At 41.4% G+C, this 24,250-nt stretch overlaps 1 protein-coding gene across 1 annotated transcript in view; it reads left to right on the top strand.

Annotated features, from left to right (window-relative positions):
* Positions 1-278: 278 nt before the first annotated feature.
* The window catches only part of gucy2ca (guanylate cyclase 2Ca), a 30,264-nt gene continuing 6,292 nt past the window's right edge, over positions 279-24,250 (top strand). Inside the window, exons 1-23 of the mRNA XM_049560980.1 lie at positions 279-489; positions 3,140-3,255; positions 7,038-7,105; positions 7,200-7,421; positions 7,523-7,641; positions 10,917-11,016; positions 11,165-11,276; positions 11,373-11,517; positions 13,088-13,173; positions 13,253-13,370; positions 13,504-13,585; positions 15,371-15,464; positions 15,592-15,654; positions 15,772-15,843; positions 16,127-16,231; positions 19,330-19,416; positions 20,378-20,510; positions 20,593-20,730; positions 21,122-21,210; positions 22,073-22,164; positions 22,693-22,851; positions 23,091-23,283; positions 23,506-23,680. Of these exons, the coding sequence (XP_049416937.1) occupies positions 279-489; positions 3,140-3,255; positions 7,038-7,105; positions 7,200-7,421; positions 7,523-7,641; positions 10,917-11,016; positions 11,165-11,276; positions 11,373-11,517; positions 13,088-13,173; positions 13,253-13,370; positions 13,504-13,585; positions 15,371-15,464; positions 15,592-15,654; positions 15,772-15,843; positions 16,127-16,231; positions 19,330-19,416; positions 20,378-20,510; positions 20,593-20,730; positions 21,122-21,210; positions 22,073-22,164; positions 22,693-22,851; positions 23,091-23,283; positions 23,506-23,680 (2,779 nt within the window). The remainder of the gene's footprint in view (positions 490-3,139; positions 3,256-7,037; positions 7,106-7,199; positions 7,422-7,522; positions 7,642-10,916; positions 11,017-11,164; positions 11,277-11,372; positions 11,518-13,087; positions 13,174-13,252; positions 13,371-13,503; positions 13,586-15,370; positions 15,465-15,591; positions 15,655-15,771; positions 15,844-16,126; positions 16,232-19,329; positions 19,417-20,377; positions 20,511-20,592; positions 20,731-21,121; positions 21,211-22,072; positions 22,165-22,692; positions 22,852-23,090; positions 23,284-23,505; positions 23,681-24,250) is intronic.

Here is a 24,250-nt window from a genome sequence, read left to right as displayed (position 1 = left end):
TTCTCATCTTCAATCCACATTTCCACAAGTGGTTTCAGATCCGATTTTCTTCTCTTATCTGGATGCTGGACAGTGAATCAAAACACAGTGGGACTTAGTCACCGAAGGGCCGTGCTCACTTCTGTTTTTGGACTTATGTTGTCAGTGGAGAGGATTTGTTGTACTAACCTGCTTTCAGACGTCCTGTTTATCTGAACAGGGTTATATTTTTTTCCTGACATGTAGAAACTGTGGACTCAAAATTCTGAGGGAAACAGAAGAAAATCTCAAGGAGCAAGATGAACAGCTGGCACAGTTTACTTTACCTGGGAGTGTTGATAATGGCGGTGGTCGCCAACAAGATGCTGGAGGACTGTCTGAAATCGAACCATGAATACAACATGAACGTGGTGCTGGTGGAGGACAACACTTATGAGTGGAGTATGCCATTCGTGCGGGATGCAGTGGAACAAGCCATTGCAGAGGACACAGAGGAGAACATTAAACATGGTATGGACTATTAAGGCTGAATGGATGTTTCAGATAGTAATAATTTAATACAAGCTGCAAACGAATTGATTTAGGGCAGCCAGTAAAAATGGTATAGAAAATTAAAAACTAACAAAATAAAACTGAAAAATCAACCCTGGCTGTCAGAAGGTAAATGATATGAGGCAAGTGATATGGATGAACATCAGTTTTAAATAACTGTAAGTTAAGTAATAACAGCTCAGAGTGAAAACTATAAGTCAAGATGGCTGGTTATGAATGTATGAACTACTTTCTCTGCTGCTGAGTAAGAGGACCTCACCATTGTTGTGTGAATTATTTAAAAAATGATGATAAAGGATTAAAATGTTAAATTAAAGTAGCCCACCTTGATCATTGGATTTGAGGGGTTATTTCAGGCTTCTTTTTCTCTTTTGCCAGATGAAGCTTTTTACAGAAAAATAACCTTTAAAAAAACAGATTCGCAAATTGATTAGGCTTTTAAAATTTACTTTACAGTTAATTTTTTGTTTTCATGCACGATATGCAATAAATAAATTAATTAATTAATATGATTTGTAGGCCAAGGCATCTCTGTAGCACCACAATGCGTCACTCATGGTATGCTGTGACGTGTTTTACCACCATCAAAAAGTTGCACTTCCTGCATATCCTGGTTATTGCACACAGCCATGTTACAATTTCGATAATATCTCAGTTAATTTTGTGGCACTAGTTTCTAGATTGTGAATATTAGGGCCAGGCTGGGATGTAAGCGTGAATGTCCTTTGAAATATTTCAGCCCTGGTTCTGATAAGAGACGTCATTTGGTGCCTTTTTAAATACGAAACTTTGAGAAATGTAAACTTCAAATGCCTTAACACATTAGAGGAACTTTTCCCAAACAATAGATGCTGCTGTTTCTGAGGCCAAGAAATACCTTTAACCAGTGGTGTAGTGGTAGTTGATGAGGTGGGTGCACTACTAGGTAGATAGGGAGGTTACCGATGAGGAAGTGGGCATACTCTCCTATATATTACAATGGCTGTTTAGCTGATAGCTGGGTATACTGTCACTGGATAGAAAAAGAAGTGCGTATACCCCGTATACCTGAGTATACCCTCCACTACACCACTGCCTTTAACGCACAACTAAATAAAATAGTCTAAAACTGCGAACATCTTGTTTTGAATTATTATTTTTTTTATCATTACCATTGTCTTCTGTCCTTGATGGTTTTTGCTGCTCAGTACCATGAACACGTTGTGGTTGGTACCAGACAGGCTAGTGGCAAGGAGAAAATGTTGGCATTGTACGTTTCTGCAAACCATAAATACGTAACATTTTCATATGTATCATAGAGCTGACTTTGTTGTCGAGAGATGGAGGAGATGGTGGATGGCATGTACGCCTGCCAAGCTGCAGACCACTGCTTGAGACCAACAAACATTGAACCAGTTGTAATTCGGCGATTCTTTGCTGTGTTTGCAGCAGATTTTTGGGCAACAAACGTGTGTGTTTGAGACGACCCATTGCTGCTTTTCCAGCGGGACACTGGCACAAGAACAGAAACATCCCTGCATTTCCAGCAGGGATAGTGTTTCACTCTGTTCTGTTCTTTATAAACTATACAAAATGGACAACATTTTAACTCATCCCAGCAACATGGGACTTTATTTAATTCCAGAAGTCAACACATTTAGCTGTCACTAGATCTCACTGCTCTTATACTGTGTCGCACTCAAAACGGTCCCCAGAACAATGTGAATTAGGAACAATTGTATTGTTACAGATAGTGCCCCTAAAAATCGAGTTGGTCTCACTCTGAAGTCGTCAAAATCTGGTGCTTGGGCAGTGACTTGTGGCATCAGAAACCAATGAAAAAAGGCGTCCTTTAATGTTGGCATGTGGACGTGGAAAGTCCATGACCCAAATATCAATATGTGACGAGGTCGGAGTGATAATATGTTGTCAAATCAGGTGTTTTGAGCCAAAACATGATCTTTTACCAACCATAACCAAGAATTTTTGTGCCTAAACCTGACTATATGTAAACCACAGTGTTGCTGAAATGTAAAGTTTCAGTGTGTCCTCTACATAATTAGTTGCAAATGTAACGTACCTGTGGGTGCAGAAACGTACAATGCCAACATTTTTTTCTGAGTGGGTTGAAATAAGACCAAGGTATTGACTTGTGTATATGTGTACCATCACCATGTACTATCATCAAGCCTCCTTTATGCTAGGTCTATATAAGCCGAGAGGGCCTGCAGGGTCCTGACCGTTTGTTGGGGATCACTTGTGTAAACTGCTTTTTCTCAAATGCTTTAAATCCATTTTTAGAAATTACATGTAATATATTAAAGTTCCCTGTCAACCAAACATACCTATGATTTTACAGTGTAAAAACCTGTTAAGATGACTTATTGTTTACAAAAAGAACCCATGATCAGCTTATTTTGTCAGAGGTTAGTCATCTTATTATCAATTTGAAACTCTAGTAATGTTCTGTATTATTGCATGCTGTAATTCTTGACATTCCCCATGGGAGAAGTCAGAGGCTAAATTAAGTGAGTGATAAAGTCAGTATAATCTAATCTTAACAGCCCAAAGAGATTAATGAGTTCATTTTTTGATGTTAATCACTCTTATCTTCTTTCCATGCCCCAAGGTATTTTAAACTTCACGTTGAAAGCTACCTTCAACGGGTTCAACACTACCATGTACAACCGGCAAGGCTGTGGGAGCAGCACCTGTGAGGGAGTGGCGATCCTCAAGATGCTCTATGTGAGTATGGATGTCTGAAGATGTTTAAAGGGTTTTTTAGTGCATACATTAAGTTCAAATCAGTTAAGGGTGTTATTAAGGGTAAAAGTGCTTTAGGTGAAGAGGCACTGAGAGCATGAGATGCTGCTTCAACCATTTATGTACCTGAACGTCCTGACAGAATCTGGAATCTTACTGTAGAAAAGTAAACGACCATAAATAGTGACAAGATCCAAGGAATTAAATCTGAGGGTGCTTTCACACCTGCCCTGTCGAGCTCAAGTTCATTTGCCCCTTTAATGCAGTTTGTTTGGGCAGGTGTGAACACAGCAATCACACTCAGGTGTGCACCAAAACAACCGGAGACCTTCTTGAAGAGGTGGTCTTGGTCTGCTTACAAACGAACTCTGGTGCGGTTGGTTTGTGTTGAGAAGGTGTTCCGACCTGGATGTGAACCACCTGCAGTCACATGACACATTGTTTGGGTTAAACATGAGCATGTTACAGTCCTGGAGGATTATTAATGTGCACCTCCTCCTGTACTGCCTTAATATGCACATTCAGCACATCCAATGCATCAAAACATTGTTTTCTAGTTGGAGCCGCGCCTCGTTTTCAAACTGTATGGTTTGACTAAAATGAACAATGACAGCAATATAGTCCACGATGAGCAGCGCTAAAATCAACCTGCGTAGTTGTCCCTCCATTGTGACATTAGAAAGCGTCACATTTATCTTGCAAGTGTACTCTTCTTCAACGTTTGCTTTACTTCCTGGATTTTTCCCACATGGAAATTCTGACCAATCAAGAGCAGCTTTCTCACACAAGGCGTTTGATCTGGTCCGCTTGTAAATGTTGCCGTGAGAACACAAACCAACTCTTGGCAATTACACAACTTTGGGACAAAATGAGTCCCTGATTCAGACCAAAGGAGACAACTCTAGGTCTGAAAGCTCCCTTGGTGTGCCCTGCAGTTTGATCTCCTCTCTGTTCATCATATCTTGCCGTTTGAGCAGAAGCCCCAGTGTTACACTGACAACACAACAAGCAGCAGCTAAGTGCAGCCTGCAGTGCATGCTATGGAAATGAAAAGCTGCAGCGGCTACTCAAGTCTAACTTTTAGCGGCGAACTGCAGCCAGAGAATACCTGCAGCCAATCAGTGAACAGAGTCCTATGACTCCTGTGACACATTGACCCATGTTACAAAGAATTTCTTGCTGCCTGGCTACAGAAAAATTTAACTGTGGCGAGCTGGACTTCGCCACCACTTGGTGTTTTTTTTGCGTTATTAAAATGGCGCCGAGGGTAGCCTTCTGCGCTGTGTCTTGACACAGAAAGGGTCAGCAGTAAGAAGGGGTCACTGGTTATGTTCAGGCAACAGAACTATATGGAAATGATTAGGTAGAGATCAAAAATCCCCCTGGCTTTGATTTGCATAAACACAGCTGAAAAAGCCGCAGTGTGTCGCTACAAACAGCCAACTTAGAATGACACAAATGCTGCAAACGATATTGTCGATGGTTGATGGTCTTGAACACTGGGTCAAAGTCCACCTCCATCTCTACTCACCCTGCGCTGACCATGCTCTTGAAACTCTGTCTGTTGTTTTGAGCATCTAATAATGACACAGATAGGTTTACATTAGAGCTGATAGAAAGCCTGGTGCGTCTGACAAAGATGCTAAACACTGCCCAAGCAGTGTATTTGGACGCCCTGGGAGTGTAACCAGGCTGCTGTTTTCACTCACTGTGGTTTAGTGTACAGTAATAACAAGTTCCTCTTTTTGTGGTTTGATAGTTTATTGTCCCTTGATTATCATTTTGTTGGCACAGTTACATGTCTATGGCTCAATGACAGTGTGGTTATCATGGCTGACATAAATTTAAAATTATATATGAGTTATTTAGTCAAATTAGTTCCAGGACGGTATGTGAAAGTCAGTAACTTGGATTGCCACTTTGCGGTCATATGCCTCCACAAACCCGTCAAATTACACTTACAGTTTACCTCTATGTCTGTGAAAACATAAATGCTTCACACACATCTGAGCTGATCAATCCAGTATCAAATAATCAAATGCCTCCCTTTCTGTTCCTGAGATACGATGTTGAATAATGGCCAGACAAGTGTTTTTGCAGAACATTACGATGTCACAGTGAAGTTGACCTCTTGGATATATAATGTCACAACTTTATCATTTTATCCTATTAGACATTTTTGTGAAATTCTGTCATAACTAGCATATGAATTCCAGAATTAAGGCCAAAAACATGTTTTGCGAGGTCACAGTGACCTTGACCTTTGACCACCAAAATATAATCAGTTTGTTGTTAAGTCCAAGTGAAAGTTTTTGGCAAATTTGAGGAAATTCCCTGAAGGCCCTCATGAGATATCATGAAATTCTGAAATGTGATGGAAACTGATGTGAGTGACCTTTGACCTTTGACCAACAAAGTCTTATCTCTTCATTGTTGGAACAAGTGGATGTTTGTCCCAAATTTGAAGAAATTCTCTCCAGGCGTTCTTCAGCTATGTATTGATAAGAATGCAGTGGACAAGGACTCACTGACCTTGAACTTTGACCACTAAATTCAAACCAGTTCATCCTTGACTCAAAGTAGATGTTTGTGCCAAATTTGAAGAGATTAATCTCTATAGTGGGATTTATACCTACGTACATCGCCTGCGCTGTTGTAAGCATTTATACTTGTGCGGTGGTGTGTCTGTGTCACTCTGCAGTTACACCTCCAAAACACTGATCAGCGGCGGAGGTTTCTGTGAAGTGCTGTAAAGTTTAGTTGATTCAAAACACACATTAAACACACATTAAACATGGCTTAATAGAGACAGTTACAAACACAAGTACACAAATCAGCTTCACTATAACTCGCAGCATTCACAGACAAACACTTGTCTTTATCTGGTCACATTTTCCCCACAAATACAACATGCTAACGTTATTAGCACAAGCCTATGGCATTTTACATTGTATAAATTAGCCTAGAGGCAGGCGACCTTTTCCTCTTCTCATATAAAGCCAGGGACAACAGAGACATTCAACAAAGGTAACGATACATAATTTGGTATGATTACAGCTGTCAACAGCTGTCTTATACTAAACACGTTTTCCAAAAAAATATAACATGCTAACATTATTAGCACAAGCCTATCGCATTTTCCACTGTATAAATTAGCCTAGCAAATAGCAGAGATTTCCTCTGCTCATATGAAGCCAGGATAAATCACAAGACTTAAAATGCTATTTTTGTGGAGGCTTTATTGTCTTCACAATTTATTGTTTATTTTCCTAGAAATTAAAGTAAATAAAAGCTTCGTTTCCACTGAGGAAAATGGTTTCAGCGTAGAAAGATAGACAGAAGGTCTGCGTCGCTGCAATATGTAGTTAGGCTACATTTCTGTGGAGGTGCACGTCAGGCTATGGCGTAGGTTACAACGTGAGATCACAATGATCTTGACCTTGCAGAAATTTTCTCCATGCAGATGTGCGTACATATGTGCGTACGTATGGATGGTGGATGGACATCCGAAAACATATTACCTACAGCCACAGGTGTAAGAGGCATAAAAGGTCAATTTCAGCTGTCAGCACCTCACAGCCACTGATCAACCGTTTCTCTGCAGACTCACCATTTTGCACTAATAATATTTTCATTACAGGGTTTACCATCATAGTAGTAGAGGGCGAGGCAGCTGCCTGAGTAGTACAAATTCAATGCTGTATGCTGAACCTCTGGTAGGTGTCTCTGTGATGACAGAATACATGTTCTATGCCTTTCTGCAGGATACAGGTAAACTAGGGTGCGTCATGCTGGGCCCTTCTTGTACGTACGCCACCTTCCAGTTAGTGGAGTGAGTATGCCTCTGTTTCTTTTTAGTTATCTATCACCAAATATCTGACTAATGTCTGACTTTTTAACCCTCCCCTCCATGTTATCTACTTCAGTGATGAAATTGGCCTGTCCCTGAGCATTCCCGTCATCTCTGCTGGGAGCTTCGGCCTCTCATGTGACTATAAGCCCAAACTGACCCGCATTCTGCCTCCAGGACGCAAGATCACAGACTTTTTCGTCAACTTTATGGGGGAAATTTTGCCATTTAAGAGTGACATTTGGAAGCAGGTGTACGTCTACAAGAAGCCCGTTAACGTCACTGAGGACTGCTTCTGGTGAGACAACACAGCTTGCGATTCACCTGATTGACCTGCAGCTTCCTTCCTTGCTACAACATGTGTAAAGTTTTTGTTTGATCTTCTTGCTTTTGCAACAGGTACATCAACGCACTGGAAGCACCCTCTGAGAGCTTTGCCACAAAGATAGACAGAAAGATGCTGCGTGGGGAAGTCGACCTGAAGACTGCACTCACTGCTAAGAAAAGACACAGCAACAGTGGGTATTCTGTTATTTTGTTTGAGTTCCATCTCAGTGCAACACATTCTCACTCCAGCCTCGTCACATATTGACGTTTGGTCATGGAAGGTACCCTGGGTGCGTTGCTTGTTGACGTTCTGGGATGCCATGTCAAGTTCTGCCTGTTGCATGCATTGTCTTTCAAAATACACTTGTGTTTTCACAGAAAATTTAACTTTGACATACAGTCTCTTGATGTTTTTGTTTCCTTCAACAACAAAAACACGTGGTTAGGTTTAGGAAAAAAGAACAGGGTTTGGCTTTAGAATCTTACGGGACATGAACACCGCTCTCTCATGTGAAAGTCGTCATTTGTTGGACCCATCCACCACCCCTCCCACTCACTCTTCTCGGACTTTCACCACCTTAACTTTAGTCCTGTCCTGTCGCGTTTCCCCCTGACGCCGCCGAGCTCCATTAAACTATAATGGCAACCAGCTGTGCATTATGCCAACATTAAAGGACGCCTTTTTTTGTTAGTTCCTGACACTGCAAGCCACTGCGAGTATTTCTTCCTGAGCTGTCATTTCTCCAACAAAGCTTGAAAACCAAACGACTATGTTGACCTGAAAAACACCATGTCATATCTGCAGTTATCTAATCAGAACAGTCACAACATTAGCATTCATGGAGTGACCAAGAAACAAAACTAGGTCAGACCCTAATGTATGGCTGGACTGTGTTTAGTCAGTATACTGAATTGTGGCCACGCTGTTATAGGTATAGTCCAGTGTGTCTATAATGTAGAGTTCCTTGATATTAAATGTTTATCCGCAATTATCTGTAGTGGTCACTGTAGCATCCACAGACGATTAATGGTCTGGCTCTCTAACTGATGGTTCACAAAGCTTTATTTTCATCTCCAAACATATTATGAACAAGCCTGGTCTTACTCCGAAGTTGTAAAGCCAGTGCTTGGGCAGTGACTTGCAGCAGAAACCAAAAAAAAAGGCGTCCTTTAGCGTTGGCATGATGCACAGCTGGTCGCCATTATAGTTCAACAGAGCCTGGCAGTGTCGGGGGGAAAGCGGCAGGACCGGTATTAACGCTGTACACATTTGTTCGGTTTCTCTAAGTAACAGCAACCAACTCTTTTAGAGTAAGAGCACCCACCTTTACAATTTTATCAACACAATAAAAGCAAATTATATGACTATAATAGCGCATGCCGAAGGTCATTTACAGTCACAGTAATAATTGTTCTTTAAGTTTAATGAGGTAGCATATCACATGACATGATTAAGCTATGTTTGAATCAAATAACTGAGCACTAAATTAATTCAAAAGGATACAATGCAGTAATTGTCGGCTGCTGTGTGTAAACAGTATCGCCAGCAAAAGTAAAAGTGAAAGCCAACCTCAGATTTGTCTGTCCTCTTGACGTTGCGCCTCGCTGTAGACTCGCTGTGTTACTATTCTTTTGGCATTGTTTCCCTGTTTTCTGTAGCTTCCTCTTGGATGTGTGCTGCTTACAGTTTGGCACCTCATCGCTTGCTCTAACTAAAGTCCCGACATCACTTGTGCGCTGTGCACAGCAACGTTCTGAACATAGGAAAATAAATAGGCCTCAGAAAATCCAGGCACATACCAGTCCAGTTCATTTTATTTATGTAGCACATTTCAAAAACACAAAGTTACCAAAGTGCTGCACAAAAATACATATAAGCATATACAGAAATATACAGAAATACACATAAGAAATATACAGGTCTTAGATAACGAAGCAATACAGACAGTACAGCAAGCTCAAGGGATAAAAAGAGACAGAGACAGGTTGGTCTACTTGTCAACCAGAATCAAAAGCCAAGGAAAACAAGTGGGTGATGAAGGCCCTGATGAAGGCCAGTGAGCATGGCCGGAACATGTTGGTGATTTTAATGTTCATCATGAACTTGCCATTTAATAAAGGCCTTTTATTTTTACACCAGAGAAGAGTTGCTTCTCTGGTGTAGGATTTTGTTTTTTTCAAGCTGTACTACATGTCCTGACCAAAGAGTACCTTCCTGGATACCATGATACTGCAACCCACATGAGCGCTTCATCTGCTTTTGTCTTCAAGAAAACAAGTGGGTCTTGAGGTGGGACTTAAAAGATTCTACAGTGGGGGCCATTTTGACATGGGCGGGCAGGTCATTCCATAGCCTAGGGTCAGCTACCGAGAAGGCGCAGTCACCTCTCGTTTTCAAACGGCTTTTGGGACAACAAGCCGCAGCTGATCGGCTGACCTCAGTGACCTTGAGGGGGTGTACACTTTTAGGAGGTTGACGATGTACTGGGGAGCTTGCCCATTCAGCGCTTTAAAAACAAACAATAAAATCTTAAAATCAATTCTAAACTTGATCGGAAGCCAATGGAGGGAGGCCAGGATGGGTGTAATGTGCTCACGCTTCCAGGTACCTGTTAGGTGGAGTGCTGCTGCATTTTGAACAAGCTGCAAACGCGCTAGGGAGGCCTGGTTTAGCCCCACATACAGTGCGTTGCAGTAATCCAAATGGCTAGAAACAAAAGCATGGATAACACCCTCAACGTACAAAAGCACAGGTTTGATTTTGGATACAAGCCTCAAATAATAAAAACTGGACTTCACTACAGCATTTATCTGCTTTTCAAGTTTAAGAGCACTGTCTATTTTAACGCCAAGGTTAGTGACCACAGATTTAACATAGGGCTGCAGGAAACCCAAGTCACTGGAAGAAACTAGACTAGCACCATTTGATTCAAAGACAACAACTTCCGTTTAACTGTCATTTAAATTAAGGAAGTTTAGCGCCATCCATGCCTTAATGTCCTTGAGACACTCAAACAGGGGCATCAGGGAGCCGTTATTGAGCCTTTTGACGGGCAAGTAAATCTGGGAGTCGTCTGCATATAGGTGGTAAGCGACGCCATGTTTCTTTAAGATAAGACCAAGGGGCAGAAGACACAGCGAAAACAAAATGGGCCCCAAAATAGAGCCCTGGGGGACTCCACAGGATAGGGGAGCAGGAGAAGATGTAGCCTCACCAATTTTGACAGTAAGAAGGGCAGGGTCTCTGCAGAGAAGAGAAATACACTACCACATTATTGGGGACTATGCCTGGAGCCACTTTAAAATTATCTCCTCCCTGGTGTTTTTATTATGCAGTACATGCTAGCTAGCTCTGCCAGACTTATGACGTAGATAGTGACATTGACAGATTGTAACCAGTGCTTAAAAACAGTACACCTCAAACATTTACCTTCTTGTTACAGTGAAACTGATTTCTTTATTTCAGTTGTCATCATGTGTGGGGGCCCTAAAGATGTTGTCTTAGTGAAGGAGATTGTGGGCGACATTCCTCAGGACATGGTGTTCATTCTCCTCGATATCTACAAGTAAGCCTCTCTGTGATTTTACCATTTTGCACAAACACAATGACCATGAAGCTTCAAAGCAAGAAATTAGAATATACTGTAAAACTTTTAGAGATTTGACATTTTGAATGTACAGAAGTAACAGCAGACACCCTTTACCTTCCCCCAGCCCTGGGTATTATGCCAACACAACATCCAGTGAGAGTATGCAGGATGTAGTGGTGGTTACTTTGCCACAGAGGAAGTATAACAATGGATCAGACCCAACATACAACGACACGGTGAGAAGCAACTCAAACACCCAAATAGGACTGCTTAGGGAAATATGTTTTGCATAGCTCTGACTTTTTCTGTCTGTCGTTCTATCTAATGAGCAGATCAATGACTATGTGGCTGGGTACCATGACGGGGCTCTGCTGTTTGGCAAAGTGCTCAGAGAGACGATTCTCAATCAGCGACGCAACAGGAGATCCAGTGATGTGCCGCTGAGTGACAACCCTTTTGGAAACGCCTCTTTTGAAGGTGTGTATGATCTGTGAGAATTCAAGGTTGGCAACACAATGGGAGGCAGAAGAAACAAACCTCTTCTACCCAGGAGCAAGACACGCAGACTTTATAGTCATTTAGCCTCTTTTTGTTGTTGTTCTGCATCTGTTTGTGATCGTTACACATCTCTCTGTGGCGTTGTGTCTCTTTGTGGTAATTTTGAATCTCTTTGCAGTCATTTTATGTCTCTTCATGGCTGTTTTGCTCCTTTTCATAGTCGTGAATCTCTGTCTGTCTCTTTGCAGCTGTTTTGTGTCACTTTGTAGGCATTTTGTGTCTCTTCCTGTGGTTGTTGCGTGTTCATTTGAGTGACATTTTGCAGGTGAAAGCCAGGGAGGCCTCTGATACTTTGGGCCCATGGGCCTGTGATTGGAAGGCCTGTCCATTAATTCATCCATGCTAATATGCCCACTTGAGGCTGGTTCCATGAGCGAGTCAATCCCCACAGATCCCTATGTTAAAATGTCCAAAAAACCCAACTTGGCGACTGCCAAAATGCCAAACTAGAGGTGTGAAAATGCGAGTCCACAAACCGATGGGTGATGCAACAGTGACTACATCATTAATGTAGCTATATGTTAGTGCACTGGGAAAAGCCACAGGTCATGAAAAGAGAAATAATCATAGTTCAGTTGTTCAGATGCTTATTGAATTATGCAGTTATGTGTTGGTAGGCTCGAGGTGGTTTTGCATGTTGTAACCAAACAAATACAAATTGCAAATACTGTAGATTACTATCGATTGCTTTCAGAGAATGTCACATCACAGTGAAGACTTTTATGACGGGGTTTATTGTTGTCTGATAATGCAGTCATGCAGCAATTTGAAAACGCTATATCTGTGTATGAGGTTGCTGCAACCACTGAAATTGCCTTATCTGCTTTCATGAGTGTGACAAGGTGATATTAGATAAAAAAGAGACAACCAAATTGATCCAGCCTTTTACACAGTGTCCAGGATCGCATATTATTTGTTCCCTTGGGTTGATTTTTGGACTGCATTGCTTGTTTTGGAAGGAAAAATAAAGTCATGCAGTTTAGGTTTAGGGAAAGAAACACAATTCTGCCATGTCATGTTATGCACTTAACGTAGAGTTACGTACAAAAACATACAGTTACATGCTTTACCTAAAGTTACATAGGTTAGGTTTTGGAAAGTTAAAATGCTTCACGGGTCTCCTCAGTGCCGACCCTAGCACATCTGCCCAAGGCGACTATATGTGAGTTTTACCCAAATTACTGGCTCCTGATTACGTGGATTATGAATTCTGGTGTATTATTTTCATAGGTATGGTGTAAAAGTTTGGGGTAAAAAAATTCTAACAAAGTAATGTTGATTTAAGTTTTTCTTAATTTTCAAATCCACAGCATCGTCATAAAGACCGCTCCTTATGTTTGCAGATTTTTGGACGCCTTCCACAATTAATATTTTGTAGTGGATCCAGCTAAAATACAATTATTTTGTAATTATTCAATTTTGAGAAAATTAAAATGCAAAAATCTTTGTTTTATGTGTTTATGTGTTTATGTGTGTTTGCTTCATGCAGGTATGGGAGGACACTATATGCTCGATGAGTACGGAGACAGAGACGCTAACTTCTCTCTGATTTACACATCAACTGTCACTGGCAAGGTGAGACAACTGTCCATTGAGCAGATAGCACACTCAGTGTGAAGACTTGTTTTTATACTTTGCCTCTGTCTGTCTTCAGTACGAAACCCTGTCAGTGTTTGACACAAAGCGAAATAAAACCATAAAGATGGACCCAAACCCCGCCCTGTACTGGAATGGTCACCTGCCTAGTGACATACCTACTGTGCCATCAGAAGGTAACACACACACAGAGATGGTGTAGAGGTAGTGTGGACAGTGATATGGTGCTTGACTCTTAATTCCATACAACAAGTAAAGTAAAAGATTTTTTGTCATTACCACTGTGTGTTTGTGTGTGTGTGCTTCCAGGCTTAAATATGCAGGATGTGATTGTGATTGTTCTCAGTCTCAGCGTTGTCGTGGTGACAGTCATCGCTCTCATCTTCTACAGGTAAACAGCAGACACACATTTCACAGCTGTATCACACGTGCTACATGTAGACTTTTAGCATCAGTAAAGCTGATTTTAACAAGACGAAGCATCAGTTGCTGCATCCAGAGAACAGGAAGATACATCAGTTCTGACTAAAGCGTAAATTGTCAGCAACCTGGTCTCACTCCCGGGGCGTTAACAAGATGCCACTTGGTCAGTGGCCCTTGGCCTCAGATATATACATACAATGCACTTGAGCATTTGTATGAGACACACTGGGCTCTCAGCCAACTCCAGTGTCAACCCTGGGTTCATCAAGCACAGGACTTTGACCCAGGAGACCAGTGTTTGTGTTCCATGTGAAACTAAAAGTAAATGTTGTGGTACTTTGTCAAATCAGTCAACTAATGTTACTAATGTCAACCACGTTTTCCTAACACTCAGACTCATTCGTTATTGTCCTCTATAGAGAAAATTTGCTTTCAGAGTCTGTATGCAACAGACTGTGTTGTCGCAGCAGAGCATGCACCAACCAACAGCAGCAGCAGCAGCAACCCTGACCAAGAAGTTTTGTTCCCTAAACCTCACTGCTGACCCTTTCTTAAGCCCCTTTTACACTGCCAGATTTTCCGTGAATGTTGGGCCGTTTTGCCGGCAAGCTGCGAGTGTTTAGACACACAGAGCCGGATTGGCGAGTTGATCTGAGGTGCTCAATTTTCCGCCTCATAGGGTAGACATATTGGTGGAACCCTTTTAGTTTAAACAGACCGAGGTGGCCTTCTGCAATGGGAGGGGCTGTTGATGACGCCGCACATACGACCCACTGGTGGTGGATAAACAGGAAACAGCTGATAGCAGCTAGTAGCAAGAGGGAAATGCAAATCTGACAGACACAGTAAAGATGAGCTACTGGGGAGACAAGGAATTGTGCGCCCTCCTTGCCGCCGCAAACGAAGAGGCCATTAACCGTCAAGTGACGGAAACGGTGAAGAACGGGCCGACTGAAGAGAATTGCCGAAGGACTGACCAGCCGTGGCTTCCTTCCCACGTCACTGTTTACGTCACATGCTGAGCTATATGTTTTGTTACTTGCTCACGCCCCCCATTGCCCCGTAAAAGGCACATTCTGTATGAACAAAAGTAGGTAGGCGGCATTTTGCTGCACTCCCCGATTTTGTTTTTATACTGCCAATGCTGAAAAAAGACTGATTGGGCTTTCCTGCAAATTTGCACAATTCCTATCCAAAAAGTCACATGAGTCGACTGACATTACTAACATCAACCATATCTTTTCTTAGCCAAGTAGTTTGTTGCTTAAACCTAACCGTCAAACCCCTGCCTCAAGATACAACTTAAAAGGTCAATAATGCCAGTGACTTCTGCCCAACTGTCGAAGACCACACCATCAATATGATTCGTTTTTTTTAAAGAAAAATACTACTCATTTCTATCCACTTTGTTGAATGTGTTGTGGGGAAGCTTTGTCAGTGAATCAGCCATAACACCGGGGCATGAATCAAAGAATACGAGAGTGGAACAGAGGAGTGGGTGAGGCAGGTATTTGTTCAGGAAGTGACATGGCTCAGGTGTGGTCCTGCTCCTGATATTCTGCTAGATAGCTTCCAAATATAAGATCATGGTTTTGTCAGTGACAAAATGTTCATTGATGTTGGAGCAACAGCAGATAATTTTGATGAAAGCTCGGGAAATGGAAACACTAGAAGAATCAGCTCCTCCCACTTATATTTCCTGTGCTCAGTATGCATGTATTTACTTAGTGTGTGTGCATGTGTGTAACATTAGGCAGAACAGGAAGGAGCGTCTCATGCAGAAGAGGTGGGCTCACATCAACCCGCATCTGATTGGTCCGCTGGATGAGAAGGAGGTCTCTCTGAAGGTAAACAGCCTCAACAGTCACCTACATTCACACCTCATTTACAGTAATTAACTACAATGTGTACTATTAGATATTGTCTACTTGAAATGTTATCACATCCAGATAAGTGTGTGCGTGTGTTTCACAGATTGATGAAGATAAGAGGAAGGACAGCACGTACTTCAATCACAGAGGCCGCTATGACAAGAAGGTACCACCATTCCAACACCCAAAAACCAACATTTAGTCATAACAAGAACCAAAAGAAAGAGATGATCGTGTGGTTTTACTGAGTGTTTAAATGCATCTTATTTCTCTGTATTTTCAGCCTGTGATCTTGAAGGAGCTGAAGCACATAGACGGAGACTTCAGCGAGGACCAGAAGATAGAGCTCAACACTGTAAGACACTGCTGTGTTACGCCTCATTTTTTAAATGACGCACTTCTGGTCAACCTACCTCTATGTTTTTTATTTTCTCAGCCATGATAATTATTTCTGGCTTTGTTAGCACATGACGAAATTAATCTTCCTGCTAATACATTTTATTTCTAGGTTTGTCTTGGTAATAAAATTAAAATAATGTGAATGAACAAGCATGTTCAAGCATGTTTTCCAATGCTTTTTTAACCCTTTCTCTCCAACTCTGTCCCTCTCGACCGTTCCTGTCACTTCCTCCTTCCAGCTGCTGCGGATAGATTACTACAACCTGACCAAGTTCTACGGCACGGTGAAGTTTGAGTACGGTGTGTTTGGGGTGTTTGAGCTCTGTCAGAGAGGCTCCCTCAGGGTAAGAGCAGACCATCACTCACACAGTCCCACTGTCTAACTTACACTTTACCTGAATATCAGATCCTGCTGGAATAAGAGATTCGTTTGTTTCTGCTGTTCACAAACCTTATCAACATTGTCAGATACAGCGCAGTTGCCAGATGATGAAAATGCTGGCACTGTACGTTTCTGCAAACCACTGATACACTAACATTTATACTTTTCATACATATATCAGTTTTGCTGAGCTGGGTTTTTAATCAAGTCAAGGTAGGGATGATAAATGGCTTGATACCTGGGCCAAACAGCTGCCAAGTAGACCAACAGGGGTATTTTTAACAAAAGCTGGGGACATTTCCAGGCATGGTTGTGGTGACAAATGCAGTTATTTTTAACAAGAGTTTGGGACATTTTCAACTATTGTTGTGGCGATAAAAGTGGGTATATTTAATGACAGGTCGGGATGTTTCCAGCCTTGTTTGTGGAGATAAAAGTGGGTATTTTTAATGAGAGTTCGGGACATTTCCAGCCTTGTTTGTGGCGATAAAAGTGGGTATTTTTAATGAGAGTTCGGGACATTTCCAGCCTTGTTTGTGGTGATAAAAGTGGGTATTTTTAATGAGAGTTCGGGATGTTTCCAGCCTTGTTTGTGGAGATAAAAGTGGGTATTTTTAATGACAGTTCGGGACGTTTCCAGCCTTGTTTGTGGTGATAAAAGTGGGTATATTTAATGACAGTTCAGGATGTTTCCAGCCTTGTTTGTGGAGATAAAAGTGGGTATTTTTAATGAGAGTTCGGGACATTTCCAGCCTTGTTTGTGGCGATAAAAGTGGGTATATTTAATGACAGTTCGGGACGTTTCCAGCCTTGTTTGTGGAGATAAAAGTGGGTATATTTAATGACAGTTCGGGATGTTTCCAGCCTTGTTTGTGGAGATAAAAGTGGGTATTTTTAATGACAGTTCGGGACGTTTCCAGCCTTGTTTGTGGTGATAAAAGTGGGTATATTTAATGACAGTTCAGGATGTTTCCAGCCTTGTTTGTGGAGATAAAAGTGGGTATTTTTAATGACAGTTCGGATGTTTCCAGCCTTGTTTGTGGAGATAAAAGTGGGTATATTTAATGACAGTTCGGGACGTTTCCAGCCTTGTTTGTGGAGATAAAAGTGGGTATATTTAATGACAGTTCGGGACGTTTCCAGCCTTGTTTGTGGAGATAAAAGTGGGTATATTTAATGACAGTTCGGGATGTTTCCAGCCTTGTTTGTGGTGATAAAAGTGGGTATTTTTAATGACAGTTCGGGATGTTTCCAGCCTTGTTTGTGGCGATAAAAGTGGGTATTTTTAATGACAGTTCGGGACGTTTCCAGCCTTGTTTGTGGAGATAAAAGTGGGTATATTTAATGACAGTTCGGGACGTTTCCAGCCTTGTTTGTGGCGATAAAAGTGGGTATATTTAATGACAGTTCGGGACGTTTCCAGCCTTGTTTGTGGAGATAAAAGTGGGTATATTTAATGACAGTTCGGGATGTTTCCAGCCTTGTTTGTGGAGATAAAAGTGGGTATATTTAATGACAGTTCGGGACGTTTCCAGCCTTGTTTGTGGAGATAAAAGTGGGTATATTTAATGACAGTTCAGGATGTTTCCAGCCTTGTTTGTGGAGATAAAAGTGGGTATATTTAATGACAGTTCAGGATGTTTCCAGCCTTGTTTGTGGAGATAAAAGTGGGTATTTTTAATGAGAGTTCGGGACATTTCCAGCCTTGTTTGTGACGATAAAAGTGGGTATATTTAATGACAGTTCGGGATGTTTCCAGCCTTGTTTGTGGTGATAAAAGTGGGTATATTTAATGACAGTTCGGGATGTTTCCAGCCTTGTTTGTGGAGATAAAAGTGGGTATATTTAATGACAGTTCGGGATGTTTCCAGCCTTGTTTGTGGCGATAAAAGTGGGTATATTTAATGACAGTTCGGGATGTTTCCAGCCTTGTTTGTGGTGATAAAAGTGGGTATATTTAATGACAGTTCAGGATGTTTCCAGCCTTGTTTGTGGTGATAAAAGTGGGTATATTTAATGACAGTTCAGGATGTTTCCAGCCTTGTTTGTGGTGATAAAAGTGGGTATATTTAATGACAGTTCGGGATGTTTCCAGCCTTGTTTGTGGTGATAAAAGTGGGTATATTTAATGACAGTTCGGGATGTTTCCAGCCTTGTTTGTGGAGATTAAAGTTGGTATTTTTTACTGAGAAAGTCAGGACATTTCCAGCCATCATTGTGGTGACAAAAGCAGATTTTCAAAGCCAAAACATGATGCTTTCCTAACCTTAACCAAGTGGTGTTTGTGCCTTCACCCAACCACACTTTAACCACTGCAATGTCACAACATACAATTGAAAATGTAATATAAGGAAACGTAAAGTTCCAACATATCCAATGCATATAAAACATACAAATGTAACATGTCTGTCGTTTGCAGAAAAGCACATTGCCAACATTTATTCTGGCGTTTGGGTTGGCTTGAATTAAACACCTGGAGCATGTATCCCAAAATAGTCTGATCACTGTGTATATTTTAAAGCAGATCTGGATCCACATACAAAAGAACCCCAGAGCTAAAAACAGTTACTTTTATTTTGTGAAAATAACAAAATGAGCGAACTTTGCAGCTTTATTTAAAGTATAAGCGATTTCCAGTTATATATTTGTTTTGTCTTGTAACTTTTTTCAGCCTGGCCGACTATAATGCATCTATAGAGACCTTGATTACTGTCATAATTGTTATTTTGTTCTTATACTAATTCTACTGTTCTTCTTTAATTTCCATTGTGGCTCGTGCTGCATTTCATTTAACTCTGTTGTGTCCTGTGGTGTCTTCATGTCACACAAACATGCTGTTTATGACAGAGTTCAGTGGCCTCCTTTCTTCTCAGCTAACAATTACTTTACTGCTCATTTGATAAGTGCTTGACACACAGTTTAAAGAGCACTAATAGTGCATGTATAAATGCACGTTATCACACACATACTTGTGACACAGTTCCATTAACTGAGTACAGCATGTAATAATGGTAGTAAAAGTGATAAAACATGAACTTCTTTATCTGCCTTTTTTTCCAGTACATTCTGAATGACCGCGTCTCCTACCCAGATGAAACCTTCATGGACATGGAGTTTAAGATATCAGTCATGTATGACATAGCAAAGGTATTGTTTGTTTATGTTTCCAAAGTATGTATGGGTGTATCATGTATTCATTCACTTGAGTGTTTGTTCATTCAGCTGTTTTCTATGGAGAAAACAAACAGGAAAACAGTACGGCTGCCACTTCATTTTTTTGTCACTCCTTCTGTGATACTTGATATGGCCATGATTTGTTTTAAAGTGTTTTAAGCCCAGTTCAGACCAAAGATTCAAGATGACACAAAATTGTTGTAAAACGTTGCAGATAAAAGGTTGCAGCAGCGTGAACTGGCCGGTCTCAGCTCGACTCAAGCCAACTGATTGTGTCTCCGGTGACTCAGCATTTCAAGTTCCCAGTGGCTGGTTTTAAAACGTGGGGCATGTCATCTGTTTCAACAAACGAAGTCAGAAGATGATGTGTTTGCTTGCTTTGGCAGACAACAGCCCTGCGTCCCTGCTGAGCCTGATTCCGTCTCATTCACATCCCCACAGCTGTCGGTCTCAGTCCTGTGTCCGTGTCAGACATTGAGTTGCTGCTGCTCATTTTATGTGCACGTGTCGCACACTCATAGCCTGCTCATTCACTGATTTATCAGTGCACTGGTTATTTGAATTATTGTGGCATATTTACTTTGAATGCAATCTATCTGAAGCAACTACAGCCAGTATGTCATTAACGAGAGATTAACGAGATACAGATTATATTCAGCTACAAAATAAGCCTGATGTTGGCACAGAAGTACAAAGAATCATTGCTATGCAGATGATACACCATCTTGTCTATTTGTATTTGTGGAAACTTGCAGGTTTTCAGAATATTGCATTGCAATTAGTTGTAATTATCAATTCCTCTTGTTGTGAATCTTCGGTCTGAGCTGGGCTTTAAAGATGCTAAAGCACCACTCAGTGCATTTCAAGGAGAGAAGGGTCAAACAACACATGAAACCCATTTTAAAAACACTGTCATCTTGCTTATCTTCTACAGGGCATGTCGTATCTCCACTCCAGTAACATTGAGGTCCACGGTCGCCTCAAGTCCACCAACTGTGTGGTCGACAACCGCATGGTGGTCAAGATCACTGACTTTGGCTGTCACACCATCCTGAGCCCAGGCAGAGGTGAGACTGAGTGTTTCATCATCACTGATTATTGATATAAACACTGGGAATAGAGTCAGCCTCTCCTCTCCTCTTCCCTCAGATGTGTGGACGGCCCCGGAGCATCTTCGTAAAGATGGCGTGTCTCAAAAAGGCGATGTCTACAGCTACGCCATCATTGCTCACGAGATCATTATGCGATGGACCCCGTTCTTCACACAGCGCTGCTCTGACCCTCTTGGTAGGCCAAGATCATTTTACACACCATTAAACAGAGATGAACAATAAAATAAACTTTCCCTGTCAGTACGAGACACTTTACAGAAGGGCTGCAAGAAAGAGTATTGCAATATTGACTCTTCCACTTTATTTCAAATATATATTGCTAGTGTAAACATAATGAACATGGCTAGCTTCTTAAAGTTTCACCTTGCTTACAGTATTGCAGTAGATTAAATCATGACCTCTGTTTCATGATACATAATGTATGCCAGAATCTTGCCAATACTCAGCCCTACTTTACAGTAAGATGGGATGTTGATGCAGAAAACTTTGACCACACAGACTCAGTGATCATCCTCAGCTCTTAGCCCTGCTCACATTAACTATCTTAATGCCATCCAATTCCTCAGAAAAAATCCACAGAGTGCAGTATCCCAGCGGGACGAACTTCTTCAGGCCTGACCTGAACTTTGACTACGCATCAGAGAGGGAGATCGAGGTAAGAAAAGCCACCAAACATTTTGCTGTTATAGTAACACACTTGGTTTATAAACTAAAGCTGCTCATCAAAGTTTAGTAAAGGAAGCCATATGCTCCCCTTCCTCTTTTTTAGCTAATACATCATCACAACATCTTTTTCCACAGATACGCAGATGATGCACCGCTCTACCTGTCTTTTAAACGCTCTGACACCAGTAAATTTGCTTTAATTTAGATCTGAAGAGACAGAAGCTCTCATCATTGGCCCTGAACATATCTCAAAACAAATTCAGCCCCCTCACTCCTCACATAAAATCGGGTGTAATAAAATCTGGACAGTAATGTTTAAAATGTAGTCCTGTCTTGTTTTTACCAGCTGAGGAATATCTCCAAATGTAGATCACCTCTGTCACAGAATAACACAGACAAAAATCATATACGCTCTGACAGTATGTTCTCCTGCCTCGATTGCTGTAACACTTTGTTCACCTGCCTAAACAATCAAGTGATACATCAGCTCTATATAGTTCAAAATTCAGCAACGACCCTCTAACATCACACCTATTTTGGCTCCCCTGCAATGGCTTCCAGTCTCTTTTAGAATCCATTTTAAAGTGCTTTTGTTCACGTACAAGGCTCTCAATGATCTGGCACCTGAGTATATAACTGAGCTTCTCACACCGTACCATCCAAACAGGCCCCTCAGGTCTGCTCGTCTGGGTCCTCTAACTCTAACTGTTCCAGAGTCCAGGTTAAAGACAAAGGGTGATCGAGCCTTTTCAGTTCTTGCTCCTCGTCTTTGGAACAGCCTCCCACTGAGCACCAGACCAGCTGACTCTGTTCATCTCGTCTATTATTATTTTCTTTGTGTGTGTATACAGCTGTTCATGCTGATAAAAACCTGCTGGGATGAAGACCCAGAACGAAGGCCAGATTTTAAGAAAATAGAGTCGTCTCTGGGTAAGATTTTCAGGTACGTCAACACCGTTCATTTAGGCTGACTATCTATGATCTGTGTAAATCTATGTGGACCGCAGAACATTACGCCCATATGTGTAGGGATGAAACATTTACCAGTTTCATGATAAGCATGGTAAAATTAGTGTGTGTATCAGGACTTTTATTTTCAACAATACAGTGATAATACTTATAATTGATCATTTTGGTCACTTTACAGAAGGGCTGCAAGAAGTGATATGAAGTTTTGATACCGTTTCAACTCTAGAATCAAGTTCTTCAACGCCAACCTGGGAAACGCACAATATTGTCTGAAATCTTGGGCAATATAAATTAAATGTACACACTTTACTGGAGTAAAATATCACTGTATGCTGTAAACTGTACATCAAAACTACGAAAAATAGGGGTGTCCACACACTTTTGGCCGTACATGTATGTAATCCTGGTCATTGCCATGACATCGTGCTCTCTTACAGCATGATTTATTCATTAAATGACATCAACAGTGATATGAATGTAATATAATTTGTCTTTAACATAGTAACCTGCACAACCAGGCCAGTGAGACGTACATGGACAACCTGATTCGTCGTCTACAGATGTACTCCAGGACTCTGGAGCATCTGGTAGAGGAGAGAACCTCTCTGTACAAAGCTGAGAGGGACAGAGCCGATCGCCTCAACTTCATGCTACTTCCTGGGTAAGTTTGTACTGTATCTGCTGATGTGTGTCAGAGGAAACATGTTCAAAGCTACACTGATTTTTATTTTACAAAGAATTTTTACAAAGGACAGTAAATACACTTGCACTTGTATCTCACCTTTCTCGTCCTACGACCACTCAAAGAGCTTTAACGTAAATGTAACTGACAGATATTTTAATGTTACTAGAATCCATCAGTTAACGACAGTATTGTCCGCTCTCCCTGTGTCTCCTCAGCCCGGTGGTGCGTTCACTGAAGGAGACGGGCAAAGTGGAACCAGAGCTGTTTGAGGAGGTGACCATCTATTTCAGCGACATAGTGGGATTCACCACCCTCTGCCACTACAGCACCCCCATGGAGGTGGTCAACATGCTCAACGACATCTACAAGAACTTTGACAGCATCCTCGACCACCATGATGTCTACAAGGTACTTCAGAATGAGTCTTGATCATCTGCTGTTGAACTTCTGAGAATAAATCAAACCACTAGCATTAGCACACTTTGGACATTTTGATTGTGTCCCTATGTCCCCTATGGCCCTAATACTCTTCTATAAGACTTAGATTGTTATATAAGGTAAATTATGTTTTTACTTTTTTCATGTTTACTGAACACGGTACAATGCTTTTATCTACTTTCCATCTCTCAGGTTGAGACAATAGGAGATGCGTACATGGTTGCATCGGGTTTGCCCAAACGGAACGGTGACAGGCACGCAGTGGACATCGCCCACATGGCCCTGGACATCCTGGCATTCGTAGGGACTTTTCAGTTGGAGCACCTGCCTGGCATCCCTCTGTGGATCCGTATTGGCGTGCATTCAGGTAACAAAGCCATGATTTCTTGCTCATAAACGTTGCATCAGTATATTTTATAGCAATAGAAATGCTTTTATTGTCACATGTAAGTGACAATAAAATTTCAAAAGAAGCCTTCACATGATTCACAAAGCAACATAACATGTGGCACATTTACAAAGATGAGTCAGCCACACAAACAAATATCCAAACAGAGCAGATTTTTTAAATAGCCTGTAGAATTATGAATAAAATTACATTTTCCTTCACACAGTTAATAAAATATTTTATTACACGGCTCTATTAAATGCTGTATTCTGATTGGTCAGTAGCGGCATTCTGCGGTCTGATATTACTGTGTAATGACCGCTGCTAGTAGCAACGGTCATTACACACAGTTGCTATGTAGCCCAGCGTTGCTAGGGATGCTGCCCTGCAACACTGCAGCTGTCAAACAACTTCCGAGGGAAAAAACAAACAGAAGTGGCTGATTTTAACGGATGCCGCTGAAGAAAAAGAATACCTACGGACTTTCTCTGCCAAAAACAAAAGAAGACAGATTTGAATACACACTCAGCAGTCATGCTTAATGACATT

The sequence above is a fragment of the Epinephelus fuscoguttatus genome, linkage group LG19, assembly GCF_011397635.1.
Source record: "Epinephelus fuscoguttatus linkage group LG19, E.fuscoguttatus.final_Chr_v1".
Classification (NCBI taxonomy): domain Eukaryota; kingdom Metazoa; phylum Chordata; class Actinopteri; order Perciformes; family Serranidae; genus Epinephelus; species Epinephelus fuscoguttatus.
The sequence above is the reverse complement of the archived record's forward strand: the minus strand, read 5'-3'. Positions and strand labels throughout refer to the sequence as shown.